General features: G+C 39.9%; 1 protein-coding gene across 1 annotated transcript in view; it reads left to right on the top strand.

Annotated features, from left to right (window-relative positions):
* LOC113008770 (thyrotropin-releasing hormone-degrading ectoenzyme) overlaps window positions 1–13570 on the top strand; it is a 264030-nt gene that overhangs the window by 205537 nt on the left and 44923 nt on the right. The window contains exons 7-10 of the mRNA XM_026146492.2: window positions 1584–1721; window positions 2392–2457; window positions 7945–8010; window positions 8525–8703. Coding sequence (XP_026002277.2) covers window positions 1584–1721; window positions 2392–2457; window positions 7945–8010; window positions 8525–8703 — 449 coding nt within the window. The remainder of the gene's footprint in view (window positions 1–1583; window positions 1722–2391; window positions 2458–7944; window positions 8011–8524; window positions 8704–13570) is intronic.

The raw sequence follows: 13570 nt of genomic DNA, 5'->3' as shown, positions 1-13570 counted from the left end.
ACTCATACCCACTGAGATTCAAACTGCCATCACTTTTTCTCGCCAGATATCAGACAGTTCATTGCTGCAGATGAAAAACAAATTTATAAAATTAATCTGGATCCCGAAGTTAGACTCCCCTGACTGTTCAGTTTCTGTGTCGAGATATTGAAACTTAAGACTGCTTAACAAGATGAAAATGTGACAAATCAACATCAACGGTCACTCACCGAGAAATAGTCTGATCCCAGCAGATGCTGCAAAATCCACGTATATGTTGATTCTTTTGTTCATTAAAACTTTTGTTTAACAAGATGCAGGATCATTAAAACTACATCTACTTAATGCCCACTGCTTTAATCCGTGAATTACACCTAACCTCATGGACCAAGAATTAGCCAGATCCCTCCAGATACTGTTAATTTAAAAGGAAAAAAAGTTACGTTTAGTCTATTCATTAACATCTGAAACTTAATAAGCCAACAATTCTATTGCTTAACAAGGAAGAGGTTCATTAAAACCAAATCTCCATAGTAAACACTGTAATCCATGAATTAGACAGTGCCACACTTCTCTGGATTTAGCCAGATCCCATGGGTAATTTAGACAGAGCTCATTAAATCTCCACATGCTTGCAGATGTCTATTAAAACCTCGAAACCAGAAAAGCCAATGAGGAGAGGAAACAAGAAGAGGAGTAATGGGAGGGAATGAAGACAGCAAAGAAAGGAGAGAAGATGAGACATGGGATTGAGGAGAGATCAAAAGAGAGAACAGAAAACATCGAAAGATACACAGTGGACACAATTAGAAAATAATCACGAGGACGTAAGCAGAGAAGATGGGCGAGAAACTGCAAAAGCTGGATATGGTGAAGGTCCTGAGGAAAGAAGCAGAGAAACAAGATCAGGAAAGGAACAACAAAGATTCCAGAAAGCACCGTCTAACTACAGCTGAACATTTGTTCTACATATAAATGTTTAACTAGAATCTGTCAAAAGCTGAGCTGGAACGACACCATAAAAGTCGAAAAAGACAAAGAGACTCCCATACTGTGCGAGGGCAAAGCATCCAGTCCTTTTACTAGGAAACATGTTTTAGTGAGATTCACTGGATTTCTGGATCTTGGTTCAGCTTTGAAATAAAACGAATAACAGCCAAGTCAATTTTCTAGTTATCATAGCCGCTTTTTCTTTTCTTTGACCTTTTGCGTGTATTTTTATGACATAAGGCTTAATATGCACACAACACTGTGCTACATTAATAATACATTAAAGTGTTCTATGTGCATGCAGTCCTATTATATCGTGTTGGCTGGTGAAGGCTGGAATATGGTTGCTCAAGGCTAGTTAAGATGTTTTGATCATTTTCAATGAGAGGATCCTGCAGTTTGATTTGGGTCTTTGTTGACTATCAGACCACTAATATAGTCCTCTACTAGTAATATCATTTCTTCGTTTTCTGTCACTCTGCTGTCAAAGTTTAAGAGGTTTTTCAGTGGTGCCATCCACTGAATCAGCCTTAAATACTGCATTATCACAATCATCATTCTCATGATCAAAGTGAAATATAATACCTGAAAAAGTCCAATTTTTGTGTTTTCAGGAGAAGCAGCGCTTCTTGACTGATGTCCTTCATGAGGTGATGCTGCTGGATGGCCTGAGTTCCTCCCATCCAATCTCCCAGGAAGTGGAACAAGCGACAGACATTGACCGCGTCTTTGACTGGATTGCCTACAAAAAAGTAAGAAACCACTTTCAACAGAAGTAAGACTGTTGCACTATAAATGTACCTGTGTGATCATGATCGCCAGTGAATGTTTGAATACCTCTTCAATGTGTTCTTTTTTATTATTATTATTATTAATGATGATGATGATGATGATGATGATGATGATGATGATAATAATAATTATTAGTATTAGTATTATTAATATAAATAATAATATTTTAACAATGAAACTTCAATATGTTCTTGTTTTCCAAGCAGACTTGGATTAACTTATAAAGGGAGATCTTCAGCTGCCGTTGGTTTAGTTTTGTCTTTTAAACATGATCAATAAAGTTGGCTTTTTTCAAACCATACATTTGCTTCTAGACAACCACAAACACTAAACTGAAAATTCAAAACTGCTATTCACACATTGTCTACATACTTTGACAAATTGGGGTTATATACTTTAAAACAGAAGAGAGCGGCTGGTAGGGCAGCTTTCCACCCCTATTCCTTTGAAGATCAGCGCTGTCTGAACAGTTTAACATGTGGATCTGAGCCAGTCTCTAATTTCAAAGTTCACCAAAGGTGACTCTTATCTACTTTTCCTCCAGTGATCACAGCAACTTCAATGATGATGATGGATGATGATGATGTTTTTAACCGTGTCTGAAAGTGTGTTTTTCTTTGCTCTCCGTAGGGGGCGGCACTGATCCGGATGCTTGCTAACGTGATGGGGCAGCCGCTGTTCCAGAAAGGACTCAATGTAAGTTCCCTTTGCTTTGCAAGTCCAGCTGTGTATACAGAGGTTTTTAAATCAGAGGGAACAGCTGGGTTACTGGGCTTTGAATTGATTTATCACCAACACAACATGGAAGGATTCATAGAAACAGTGTGTGTGTGTGTGTGTGTGTGTGTGTGTGTGTGTGTGTGTGTGTGTGTGTGTGTGTGTGTGTGTGTGTGTGTGTGTGTGTGTTCAGCCATAGTTTAGCTAAATCCTAACTGTCATGCTGTGCATATAGATGAACAGGGAATAAGTACCTTTGGCTTGCGGGGCATTCTGAGAAGAAGATTTGCCACGTTTCCCTGTCGATATTGCGATCAGTTTTAAGTGACCTGAATTTAAGCTAGATGCAATCAGAGCAACAAAATGCAGATATTTAATACACGTTTAAAAGGCGCTGAAATTGTAATACTCAAAGCATAGATTTACTGATAGTGCAGAACAGGAAGTAGGACTTTAGAAATACTTATTATGCATTCCTACTGTTATGGTCTATCATGGTATACCTTGGATAAGTCATCAGTCTGTCACGTGGTTGCAATCAGATGCAGGCAATAATGAGTAAATCCTTATTATAAAAAGTACCCTGCATTCCCTGGATTGTTTTTAGTTCTCTCAAAGTTAATTTGGGGACAGGTTTAAAAAACTGTCTAGAACACTGGGGAGGAAGAAGTTATTTGGGGACATAGGAGTTATTTTTTGTAGAACTCACAATTTTAATAGACTTTTACACTGTAGTTGTCACACACAGTCATGAAGCAATAGCTATGTTAACTAACTCTATGTGTTGCATTGTTTGTTGTTCAGCTAAATGTAGCTGCTGTGTGTCTCTTTGAGGGTTCAAACTGTGATGGTGTCACAGAAACACGAGAGCAGCTAAAGCTCCAATCGCACCAACAGGGTCAGGTAGTTTATTGCACAGGGAAACGCTTTGTATCCTCCAAATTGGAAGGAGACTGTTTGCAGTTACAGTAAAAATGACAACGTCTGATGTAACATGGATGGAGGTTAAATATAATTTTTACTTGGAATGGAGTTGCAGAAATATGTACGAATCCTTGCGCACGCACACACACACACACACACACACACACACACACACACACACACACACACACACACACACACACAGACACTGTCCTGGTTTTCCTACAGAAACTGTCAGTGACCTGGAACATACTGAGAGCCAGAGTCTATATAAAATACTGCTGATCCAGCAGCACAGCAGGGCAAATACATTGTGTGTGTGTGTGTATGTATGTGTGTTATGGAGGTCTTCACACATGCATTGTGCTGAGCATAACAACATACTATATAATAAGAGCATTCGTTTCAGTCGCCAGCAGAGTAAAAAAGTTTCGGGAGAATGTTTGCTTCAGTAGTTTGGTTCATATTAATGACAACAACAAAGACTTTCTCGATCGTAACCTCTTTGTCAGAGCGTTTCAACACCTAATCAGGTGTTTAGTGAAAAATACAGCGTATAACAAACCATGCCAAACAACTGCAATGCCATGTGATGGAGTCTCATTCTGGTGATTTGTGGCATGACGGGAGCCGTAACCAAAATAATTCATGATCGTCTATGCTTTTCTTACCAAGGATAATACTGTAACTTTTAATGCTTCATGAAAGGAACCTTTGTGACGTTGCACACATATTAAAGTTGATGCATTTGAGAAAGAACAGTGAGAAAATCAGCCTTCTGAAAGTCACGGAAAAGGCTGAAATTTCTGTCTAGGTTTCATGTAGATTTTAATATTGTATATACATGGAAGGATTACTGTACCAAAGGCCCAGGGGCATCAGGCCTCCCTAGCATTACAAGCTCTGTATACTTAATATTTTCTTTGTGAAGAGGCATGTAAAAATGGAAGCAAATCTATCCCATAATGAGAAGAAAATCAGATGGAGACAAAAAAACACCAAAGAGACACAAAAGGAAATCAAAGAGGCACAAAATGACACTAAAGCTCTGTCAAAACAGGAGGCCAAAGAACTGTGATCTACGGGCTTCTTTTTTGTTGTTCCACTGTGACAAAAATGACTGATACATATACTAAAACCAATGTTCTGTGCCTGTTTTAAAGAGAAATAATAGGTTGAGAATATGTTAAACTAGAACACATTGGGGAATTTTTAAACTAGATACTCTGAAATCATTTGAGATGAGATGAATCTCCACAACTGGCCATATGTCTCTATTTCCTATAATTTGTCTTTTTAGGCAGTGTTTAGTGTGATGGATGAAATGCTTTGGGAGCATTTAGGATTTTTAGGACGTTTGTGAGCATTCTTCAGAGTGCTGTAAGGTTTGTAAATGTTGTGGAACATAGTGACATCTGGAGTACAGAGATATGGATTTATGGACTTCAGCTCGGGCTAAGTGTACTCCAGCTCAATCAGCTGTGTGAAGATCAAATACTGTGCACAGCCCATGTCTGTAGTGTCTCATCAGCTTGGCTTTAATTACATTAAAGAGCGGCCTTTGGTGGACAAAAACATCAATATTGGTTCACCTTTTCTGTATCCCTGATCTCAAAGCCTGATATGTAGAGCTTTCAGAAAAATCAAGAGTTTCCCAGACTGCATCTGGACTTGATGTGGAAAGATTGTGATGATTATGGTTGCCCCGATGTGACTTCAGTGTGGCACAAAACTTGAAACCTCATTAACAGTTATCAATACTTACTGGAGAAGATGTAAATAATGGCCTGCAGTGATCATTGGGTTTTAGAGCCTTTCTGAAGCCCAGAGGAGCTCGACTGAAGGTGAAATTGAAAGTTTATGCAAGTCATCTTCCGATGAGGGAAAGCAAGTCCTCATTAGGCTCTAACCCTGCCTGCAACAATCGAAATGCCTTACTTAAACTCCTACACCTACTGATTTCCTCTAATGACCTTTGACTACTCATACCCACAGTATTTGTTACACAGTGCTTATTATCACTGAAAAACATTTGGTTCAAGGTGCATCACACTGTTAAAACTAATGGAGTCATGCTCTCGGAGTGTGTGTGGGGGCTCTTTTTATCTGCCTTCATGTCAGATATAGTGAAGGTGGCAGAGCCAAACTCCCAAACGCACTTAGTGTCGTTATCAAATATGTCATCTTGTTCCAATAAAAAGCTTCCCCTTGCCTTATCGAGCTCAAAACGCATCACAGCAAATGACTGACTTGGAGGAATCCACGCTTAAACACACAAAGGACACAGGAATCGCTGAGAAGGAGATTAGCGCTCAGCCTCCATAGCTGTTTTGTTATCTAGTAGTGCTTCCCTGCCTTTTCCTTGTTTTACTATGAACCAAAGCAACTACCACCCTCCCTGAGCATTTACTCTAAATCCACTGTAGTGGGAGTGAGTTTCTTGCTCTGGAAAACAGACTGGGATCAAGTCGGACCCGAATGTCACTAAAGAACTGCAGGCTGAAAACAAAGCCACCACACCATTAAGCCTCTTTTGAATGAGAAAATGGCCCTGAGGAGTCTTCATCTTGTTCATTAGCTTCGAAAATGTAAACCAGGGAGTTTGAGATTGAGCCCAAAACTCTTTGGACTTGACACGGGCTCTTCTCTAACTCAAGCACTACTGGCTCATCATGTCACTGACTTTCAAATGTACAGTTTCAAATACATGTAAATGTTCCTCTCAAAAGGCTTTTCAGAAATTCATTCAGACATAGGTATCATTAAATTTCCACCTGAGAGAATACCCCTGAATTCAGCCAGTTACAGCTTCACAACTGCATGGCCAAAATGAACAACCTTGTGCACTGTGGGTAAGAGAGACTTGGGAGCGTTTTGAGATGTAATATGTCCCCATACTCCCATCACCAGGTCAGTGTGACATCCAATAAAGTGCATCAGAAGTTGACATTTTTACTTCTGCTTAATAAAAATGGTAAATTAGAGCCTGGTGTACATAACAGCCTGGTGTTATAGAACCTACTTTAAAAAATTATGCTTCCTTAGATTGTAGTCATTGTACTGCCATTGGCATCTTCTTATAAATGGTTTTGGCTTCCATCCATCCACTTCCTACTGGAGCACCAATCGCTGTCGTGCCCTCCAGCCCTTCCAGAGGCTAGTTAAAAACACAATTCACCCCGGTGTATCCTCATTCTGCCCCTGGAGCCTCCTGTTATTGGACAGACTTGAAACACCACGGATCCTCAGTGTTTCCCACAGAACTGGATTCTGTTTGAGTTATAATATTTAATAAATAATAATTACAGATAAAAATGTCCTAATTTGAAAATATAACAAAGCTTGAAGAGGCACAATAATCAACTGCCTCTTCAGGGAGACTCTCACCCCATGATCTCACTCCAACTGCATTGTCTTGGAGAGCCTTTAGTGAAGATAGAGTGATCCTTTTATCACTCTTATCTCCAGAGCTCTACAAAGACTGCCTATACCAGCTCATGTCTAGCACAGGGGAGGAGGACAGCTGACTGGTGGACAAAAGAGTAACCCAAATGATGTCAGGAGCCGCAGAGAAGCAGCCACCGAACTATCAAAGAAGGGGTCTGCTGTTTAATTGATTGTGGAAGGCATCTTTCTCTTAACCTGATGGGGAAAAATTAAAAGGTCAAAATGAGTCACGAAATAAAATATGCCAACTGTTTTTTCTTACTTTTTTCTTTTGTTTTTTCTTTGTTTTTTCTTTTGTTTTTTTTTTCTTTTTTCTTTTGTAATACCAAGCCAGCTAACAAAGGTAACATCTATGTGGGGAAAATACTGGAGCCTGAACCACCTCCAATCCTTGTTTTCAGAGCAGAGATGGCAGTAACAGAAAATGTGAAGTAACTTCACCTGCACAGCCCTGCATCCAGAAAGTATGGTCATATTAAATTTCTAAATGGAAATATCTTGTTCCAGTGGCAACATTAATAAGTCATTGTACATACATGGCACTTACTGTGGCCAGGGTTCAAATACATGTCACAGTGAAGGGTACTAGACATTGTGAATGAATCCTTGCAATCTTGTGGTGCCTGCCGAGAACCAAATAATCAAAACTGTGCTCAGGGACATGGTAATAAAGGACTCACTTTATTTTTCTGATTCATTGGTAGAGAGGACCCAACAAGTGCTAACTGTGATCATCCTATTTCCAGATGAAATATGAGGATGGGGAAAAGATAGTTGTTGTATCAAGGCTTCCAAATTCTCTGTTGTGAACTGCATGGTCACAGTGTCGAAGGGAAAAAATCAGCCAATAATTATACCAGAAATATGACATATGTATCCCAGAAAGTTCATTCTGTTCATGTCAATGTTACGTTTTTAGTGGGAGAAATGTTTCGTCACTCATCCAACTGACTTCTTCAGTCTTCTTACAGATGAACAGAATCAGCTTTCTGGGATTTCCTAACCTGGATGAATGTGCATGCATCAAGATGATACAACAGATACATCACATCATACCAGTGTTGCTTTAACATAGCTTTGTCTCATTGTTTTCAGGATTATCTGCTGAGTCACATGTACAGCAATGCTGCCAGAGACGACCTGTGGAGGAAACTGTCTCAGGTAACCCTCACCTGACTTTATGTCTATCTGGTATTTAAACCTTGTGTACTTCCCTGCCCCAAAGGCTTCAAGGCAGAGCATTTAACTTTAATGTTAGTGCCTTGCTCAGTAGCAGGTATTAAAACCTGTAACTATTCCTCAACTGGCTCTGTTGGGACAGAGCTGCCAGACTGATTGAAGCTGTTCATTCTTTAATAAAGCACTTCTAATGAAGATGCTCATTATCACCTGACTTAGTGAAGAGCCTGTTGCTGTGGTAACATGAGGTGGAGCTTGTTTTCTTGTTTGTCCGACACAGGAGGGGCAATGATTTGATTAATTGAGCGTCACTTCTGTTAGCACTGTCAATTAGACTGACACTGCTTTTTAATTAGCTGCCAGTCTTATATCTAATTATGTCAAGGTCAATTTTCTCCCACACAGATTATTTTAATCACTGATTGGATGTGTGTAAATTGGTCATTATTAGTCATTGATCATTTACGCTACGTGTGTGTTTGATTCTGCTTTAAAGGCCATGCACTCAGAGGGCCGAGATATTGACATCGGGGAGATGATGGACAGGTGGACTCTACAAATGGGCTACCCTGTTGTCACCATCAGCAAGAACCAATCAGAGCAGCTCCCTACATATTACATCACAGTCAGCCAGGAGCACTTCCTGTATGGAGAGGAAGTCAGAAAAAACAACAGGTGAGGGAACTGAAAGCTGTCAGATCTTTTAATAGTCTGTTATTTCTCAGAGATTGTAATAAACTATATGTCATTTTATTAAACTTACTTTGATGCACCCAAGAGTGATGGAAGCTCTACAGTAACAAGATGGCAATTATAATCGAGTGTAGCCAAGCTAACAAACTAGCACGACAAACATTCTGTTCTGTTAGCCTGTAGTCTAATATTCATTTGATGCCCATTAAAAACTACGTGCCTTGGTAGCATTAGTGGGTTAGGGTTGGAGATGTCTGTACATAATGCACAGCAGCATATTTGTAGAAAACCAAACAGAGCATGTCAGCACAAACACCTCAAATATTCCTTCAGACTGATGTGAGATGCTGAGAAAGTCATACAAAAATCACGTACAGTGGAACCCCGACTTACGAAATTAATTTCTTCCCGAGGGTCTTTCGTAAGTCGAAAATTTTCGTAAGTCAAAGCACCCATCGCGCCTTTTGAGTGAACGATAGGCTATAGGCTAATTGCTAACTGCAACAACAATACGTCCAAGTGGAACAGCGAAGCGCAAGTACGAAAGCCAAGGGGGTTGTCACATGATTCAGAAGGCATTGTGGGCATTGTAGGCATTCTGGGCCCAGCCAATCAGAGCCAGTGGATTTCATTACGTGGGCATTTTGCTGTAACACGGGCAGAAATATTGCCGTTAAGTGCCTTCGTAACTTGAATTTTTCGTTAAATGGGGTATTCGTAAGTCGGGGTTCCACTGTACTTCAAGTAAATGCTACTAAAGAAAGTTCTACAAGCTTGTGAATCAAAGACTAAGTTGATTTTTCATAGGACCACACTCAGTGAAACTCTTTTTCACTGTATGCTTTCAGACGTGGCTACCTTATGATTGACAAGTTTTTACTGTACAAGCCACCACTCTGTTACCAGGCTCAATCAGCTCTAGTTGAGCAATCAACAGGAGACTTAAAAGCGATGTGTGCTGTCATTGTAGCTACCAGCAGTGCATGACTGCAGAATCTTTGAAATATTTGTAGTCCTTTTTTGTAAGTGTATCCAACTTATGCATAAAAAGTTTGGTTAAACAAGTTTGAAAAATGTTAGTTAGTTAGTCACTCTGGTTTGTCCATATGGCCCTTCTACAAATGCCGTTCTTTGGATGGACCTAATTTGTAGCTCTAAGAATAGGCATTATGGAGCTGGAGTCTCTGGACACTAGTTGGCCTTTAGACTGCTAGTCCTATTCCTGACATGTCTCTCCATCTGTTCTTCATTCAGTCATTCACCGCTGAAACAATTCTCCTGAAACCCCTCATTTCACGCTACATTAGGCACTAAGTTTGTCTTTCAGTGATCTTGCTGGATCTTTTTTCCTGAAAAGGCACTTTTCCTGTTTCCTCTCTCATTCTTTACCACCTTTACATCTTTTATACTTCATTTATATTTGATTCCAATCATGTTTTATTCACATCTTTTACAACCTTTGGAGTTTACTCTCTTCTGTTTTATCGACCCACTTTCTTTTCCATCAATACTTCATCAGCTTCCTTCCTTTTTTATTTCTTTACTTTTACCTGTTCTTGTTTTCTCCCATCATTTATTTCCAGGTCTTTCTCTCTCTCTTCAGTCTGTCATGTTTTTGTACAGTAGTTGACATTTACAATGACTCTGACCTGCTCAGTTTCTCAACAAAAGTTTCCTCAGCTTTTCTTACGTTATGTTCTTTTTCTTGTCTTTCATGTGGAGTCTTTTGTGTTTCACTTGAGCTGAGAATCGCTCTCGAGGTCTCATCAGCTGATGAACTGAAGCTGTTTGTTGTAGGTGGAGTTGAAATCTTTCTTTTGCTCTTGTTGAGTCTCGCGGGGCTGCGTTCAGACACACTCAGCGGTCCCAGGGCATTCACCAACACTAAAAAGAAACTGCTGCTGTGCTTTTAGTTGATTCGGCATCACGGCTGAGTGCAGCCGGGGCTGATGCTGCTGTTTGATCCAGCGGAGCTGTGTTTAGAAGCACAGCAGTGTCCCGCAGTGTACACGCTGTTGACTCAAGCCCAGACTGCTTTATTTAATTATTTATTATCAGTATTATTTTCATGAGAAGAGAACTCTTGGACATGCACTAAATTGTGTGCAGGTTGTCCAGTCCTTCAATAACTTGGGAACTCACAACTTTTCTGGAGAGAAAATACTGATGTGGGTTCATCCAGCGAATGATCATTTTGCTGAAGGTTTTTGAAGCAGTTAAACTGGCTGGTTTTCCTGGGATTCAATAGTTCTTCTTTAAAGCTTTAAATTCTTGTTGTACAATTCAGACAATTGTTGTCAACACTTTCAGTCTCCAGTTCTTTTAATGGGACACTGTATGAAGGAACAATATCTGGCACTTTTGCTATTTTGCTGTTTTCTTTTATTACTTAAACAAGTCAGCTGTCGGAAAAAGCTCATCATCATCGCTTCACCCTCATGGTGTGTTTAGACCAAATGCAAATCCCTCTTTTCCCATGATTACATATAGAGATACAAAATTTGAGCTTCAGTCATCTTCTATGGACAACCAGCCCTGTATCATTCAGCTTTGATATGAAAACAGAAAAAAATAGGAAGGGAAAAGTTTGTAAAATCAGAGATCATTATATATCTCACAAGTGTTCATTTCTGTGCAGATTGCACCTTCTCATTTTCCTTTGGCTCTGCTAAAAAAATAACATCTTATCGCAGATTATTTTCTGCCACTGAGAACCTCATATACCTTTTATAAAAAGGTACTTTAATTTAACAATTAACTCTGATTATAACCTTACTCCAGTTTTAAAAATTGTATGTTTGCAGGTCAAGATGACCTGCTCAAACTGAGCATCAGAATAAAGAACAAAATTGACTGAAGTTACTGAAGAATATGGCATGATTGTTGCTCATCCTAGCAGATGAGCAACAATCACACCAACATAGACAAGTTTTTCCACTGTTCCCTTGGTTACTGTAGTTATGCATTTCACTACTTTGCTGTTGATGACACCAGCAGAGCACTTTAGGCCTGGTCTGGTCTCATGGAATCTATTTTAGACATGGAGGGCTTTTTATTGAATTGTGTTGGAGTAGTAGGAGTAGTAACTCTGGAAAAAAAAACACTAAAAGGGTACCCACTGTATTCCCACATGATGACTAAGGTCGTGACTAAGCATCAGTATGTGCTTGAAAGAAAGTGAGGATGGTTTTGCATAGACTTCAGATCACATAATGAGTTTTAAAATGTATTTTTAAAGTCTCTCGTGACAACCTGGAAAGGCTGGTGTCCACCGAAGTACAGGTTAGCACTGTTACCTCACAGCAAGAAGGTCCTGAGTTCAGCCTGTGTGGAGTTTGCATGTTCTCCCTGTGTTTGTGTCCAATGACAAGCGGTTAGTTGGGTTAGGGCAATTGGTAACTCTAAATTGCCCATTGGTGTGAATGGTTGTCTGTCTCTTTGTTAGCCCTGCGACAGAAGTGGGCCTGTCCAGGGTAGGCTCCAGCCCCCCCGCGACCCTGACAATGATAGGTGGAGACGAATGGATGGATGAAAACTAACTAGCATGCTAACTTACCTGCAGCCACTCATAAACTGAAATCCAACCAGCTGTCACATTAGCGTGACAGGCAGTTATCTTTGTATCCAATAAATTTAAGTTGGAGAGGAAGCTTTTCATTTACATAACAAAAAAAAAAAACAAATCTACATTTTCAGACTTTTTTTGGCATTTTGTTAACTTCAGGTATTAAGGTGACATTTTGAAGATCACGGTTTATTTTTGTCAAACACATTCTTCTCTTCCTCTGGTGTTGTGCTTGGAGACATTTTAAATTTGGGTCTTTTTATTTTTCCACCATCAAACAACCAGGGAGATAAATGCCTTTAAAAGAACTGAAGTGACAGGCAGAGGGAGAGAGACGATGAGGACAGCATGAGCTAACGTTAAGGTCGAGGCAATGTTACTGAAAATAAATCAAACAGTATCTCAGTCAGGATTTAACAGCTCGTTTCTGTGGTGTCTCGTCAGCTGACGGGTAAACAGTGATGTGATTGGAGAAGCAGTGTCTGTGTGCTTGATTTAATGAGCTTTAATGCTAAACAGGACAGTGATGAATTATTCATGAGTCCACAAAACCACAGTTGAAGGAAGTATTTATATACTGCTTTACCCTGATGAGCCAGATAAGTATGACTAAACAAATTTACCAGAAAAAGCTCCTCTTCTTCTTTTGGCTGCTCGCTTTAGAGGTCACCACAGCAGATCACCTCCATCTCACAGTATTCCAGTATCCTCTGACAAACCAATCCTCTGCAAATCCTGCTTCACTACATCCATGAGTCTTTTCCTCCTGCCTGGCAGCTCTATATTCAACATTATGTCCAATATGTGCACTATCCTTCCTCTGGACATGTCCAAACTATCTCAGCCTTGCCTGTCTCCAAACGGCTCAACCTGAGTTGTCACCCTGATGTACTTATTTCTAATCCTATCCATTCTGGTCACTCACAATAAAAATCTTAGCATCTTCAACTCTGTCACCTCTAGCTCGACCTTCCTTCTTCTTGTTAGTCAGACAGAGGAAGCAAAGTTGAAATATAAAAAGCTACAGCAGCCAGAAATTTAGAAAAAAGAGACCCTAGACCCTTTGCTGCACCAGACATCCGTGGGACATCACTGTGCTTCATATCGGTTTTGGAGAGGTCTGCACTGACTTTTTGTCCACACATTGTTATCAGACCCCACACTCACAGGGGAAAGTCTTCGTCACAGCTCATTGCATCACCACACATAACTAACCTTGCGGACTACTTTGTGACTTGTTTGATCTGGTCTCAAAACTGTATTTGTCCCAAAATCTCCTCAAAG

The sequence above is a fragment of the Astatotilapia calliptera genome, chromosome 17 (assembly GCF_964374335.1).
Source record: "Astatotilapia calliptera chromosome 17, fAstCal68.1, whole genome shotgun sequence".
NCBI classification, from domain to species: Eukaryota; Metazoa; Chordata; class Actinopteri; order Cichliformes; family Cichlidae; genus Astatotilapia; species Astatotilapia calliptera.
Note: the sequence above shows the minus strand (reverse complement) of the source record. Positions and strands in the feature narration are given on the sequence as shown.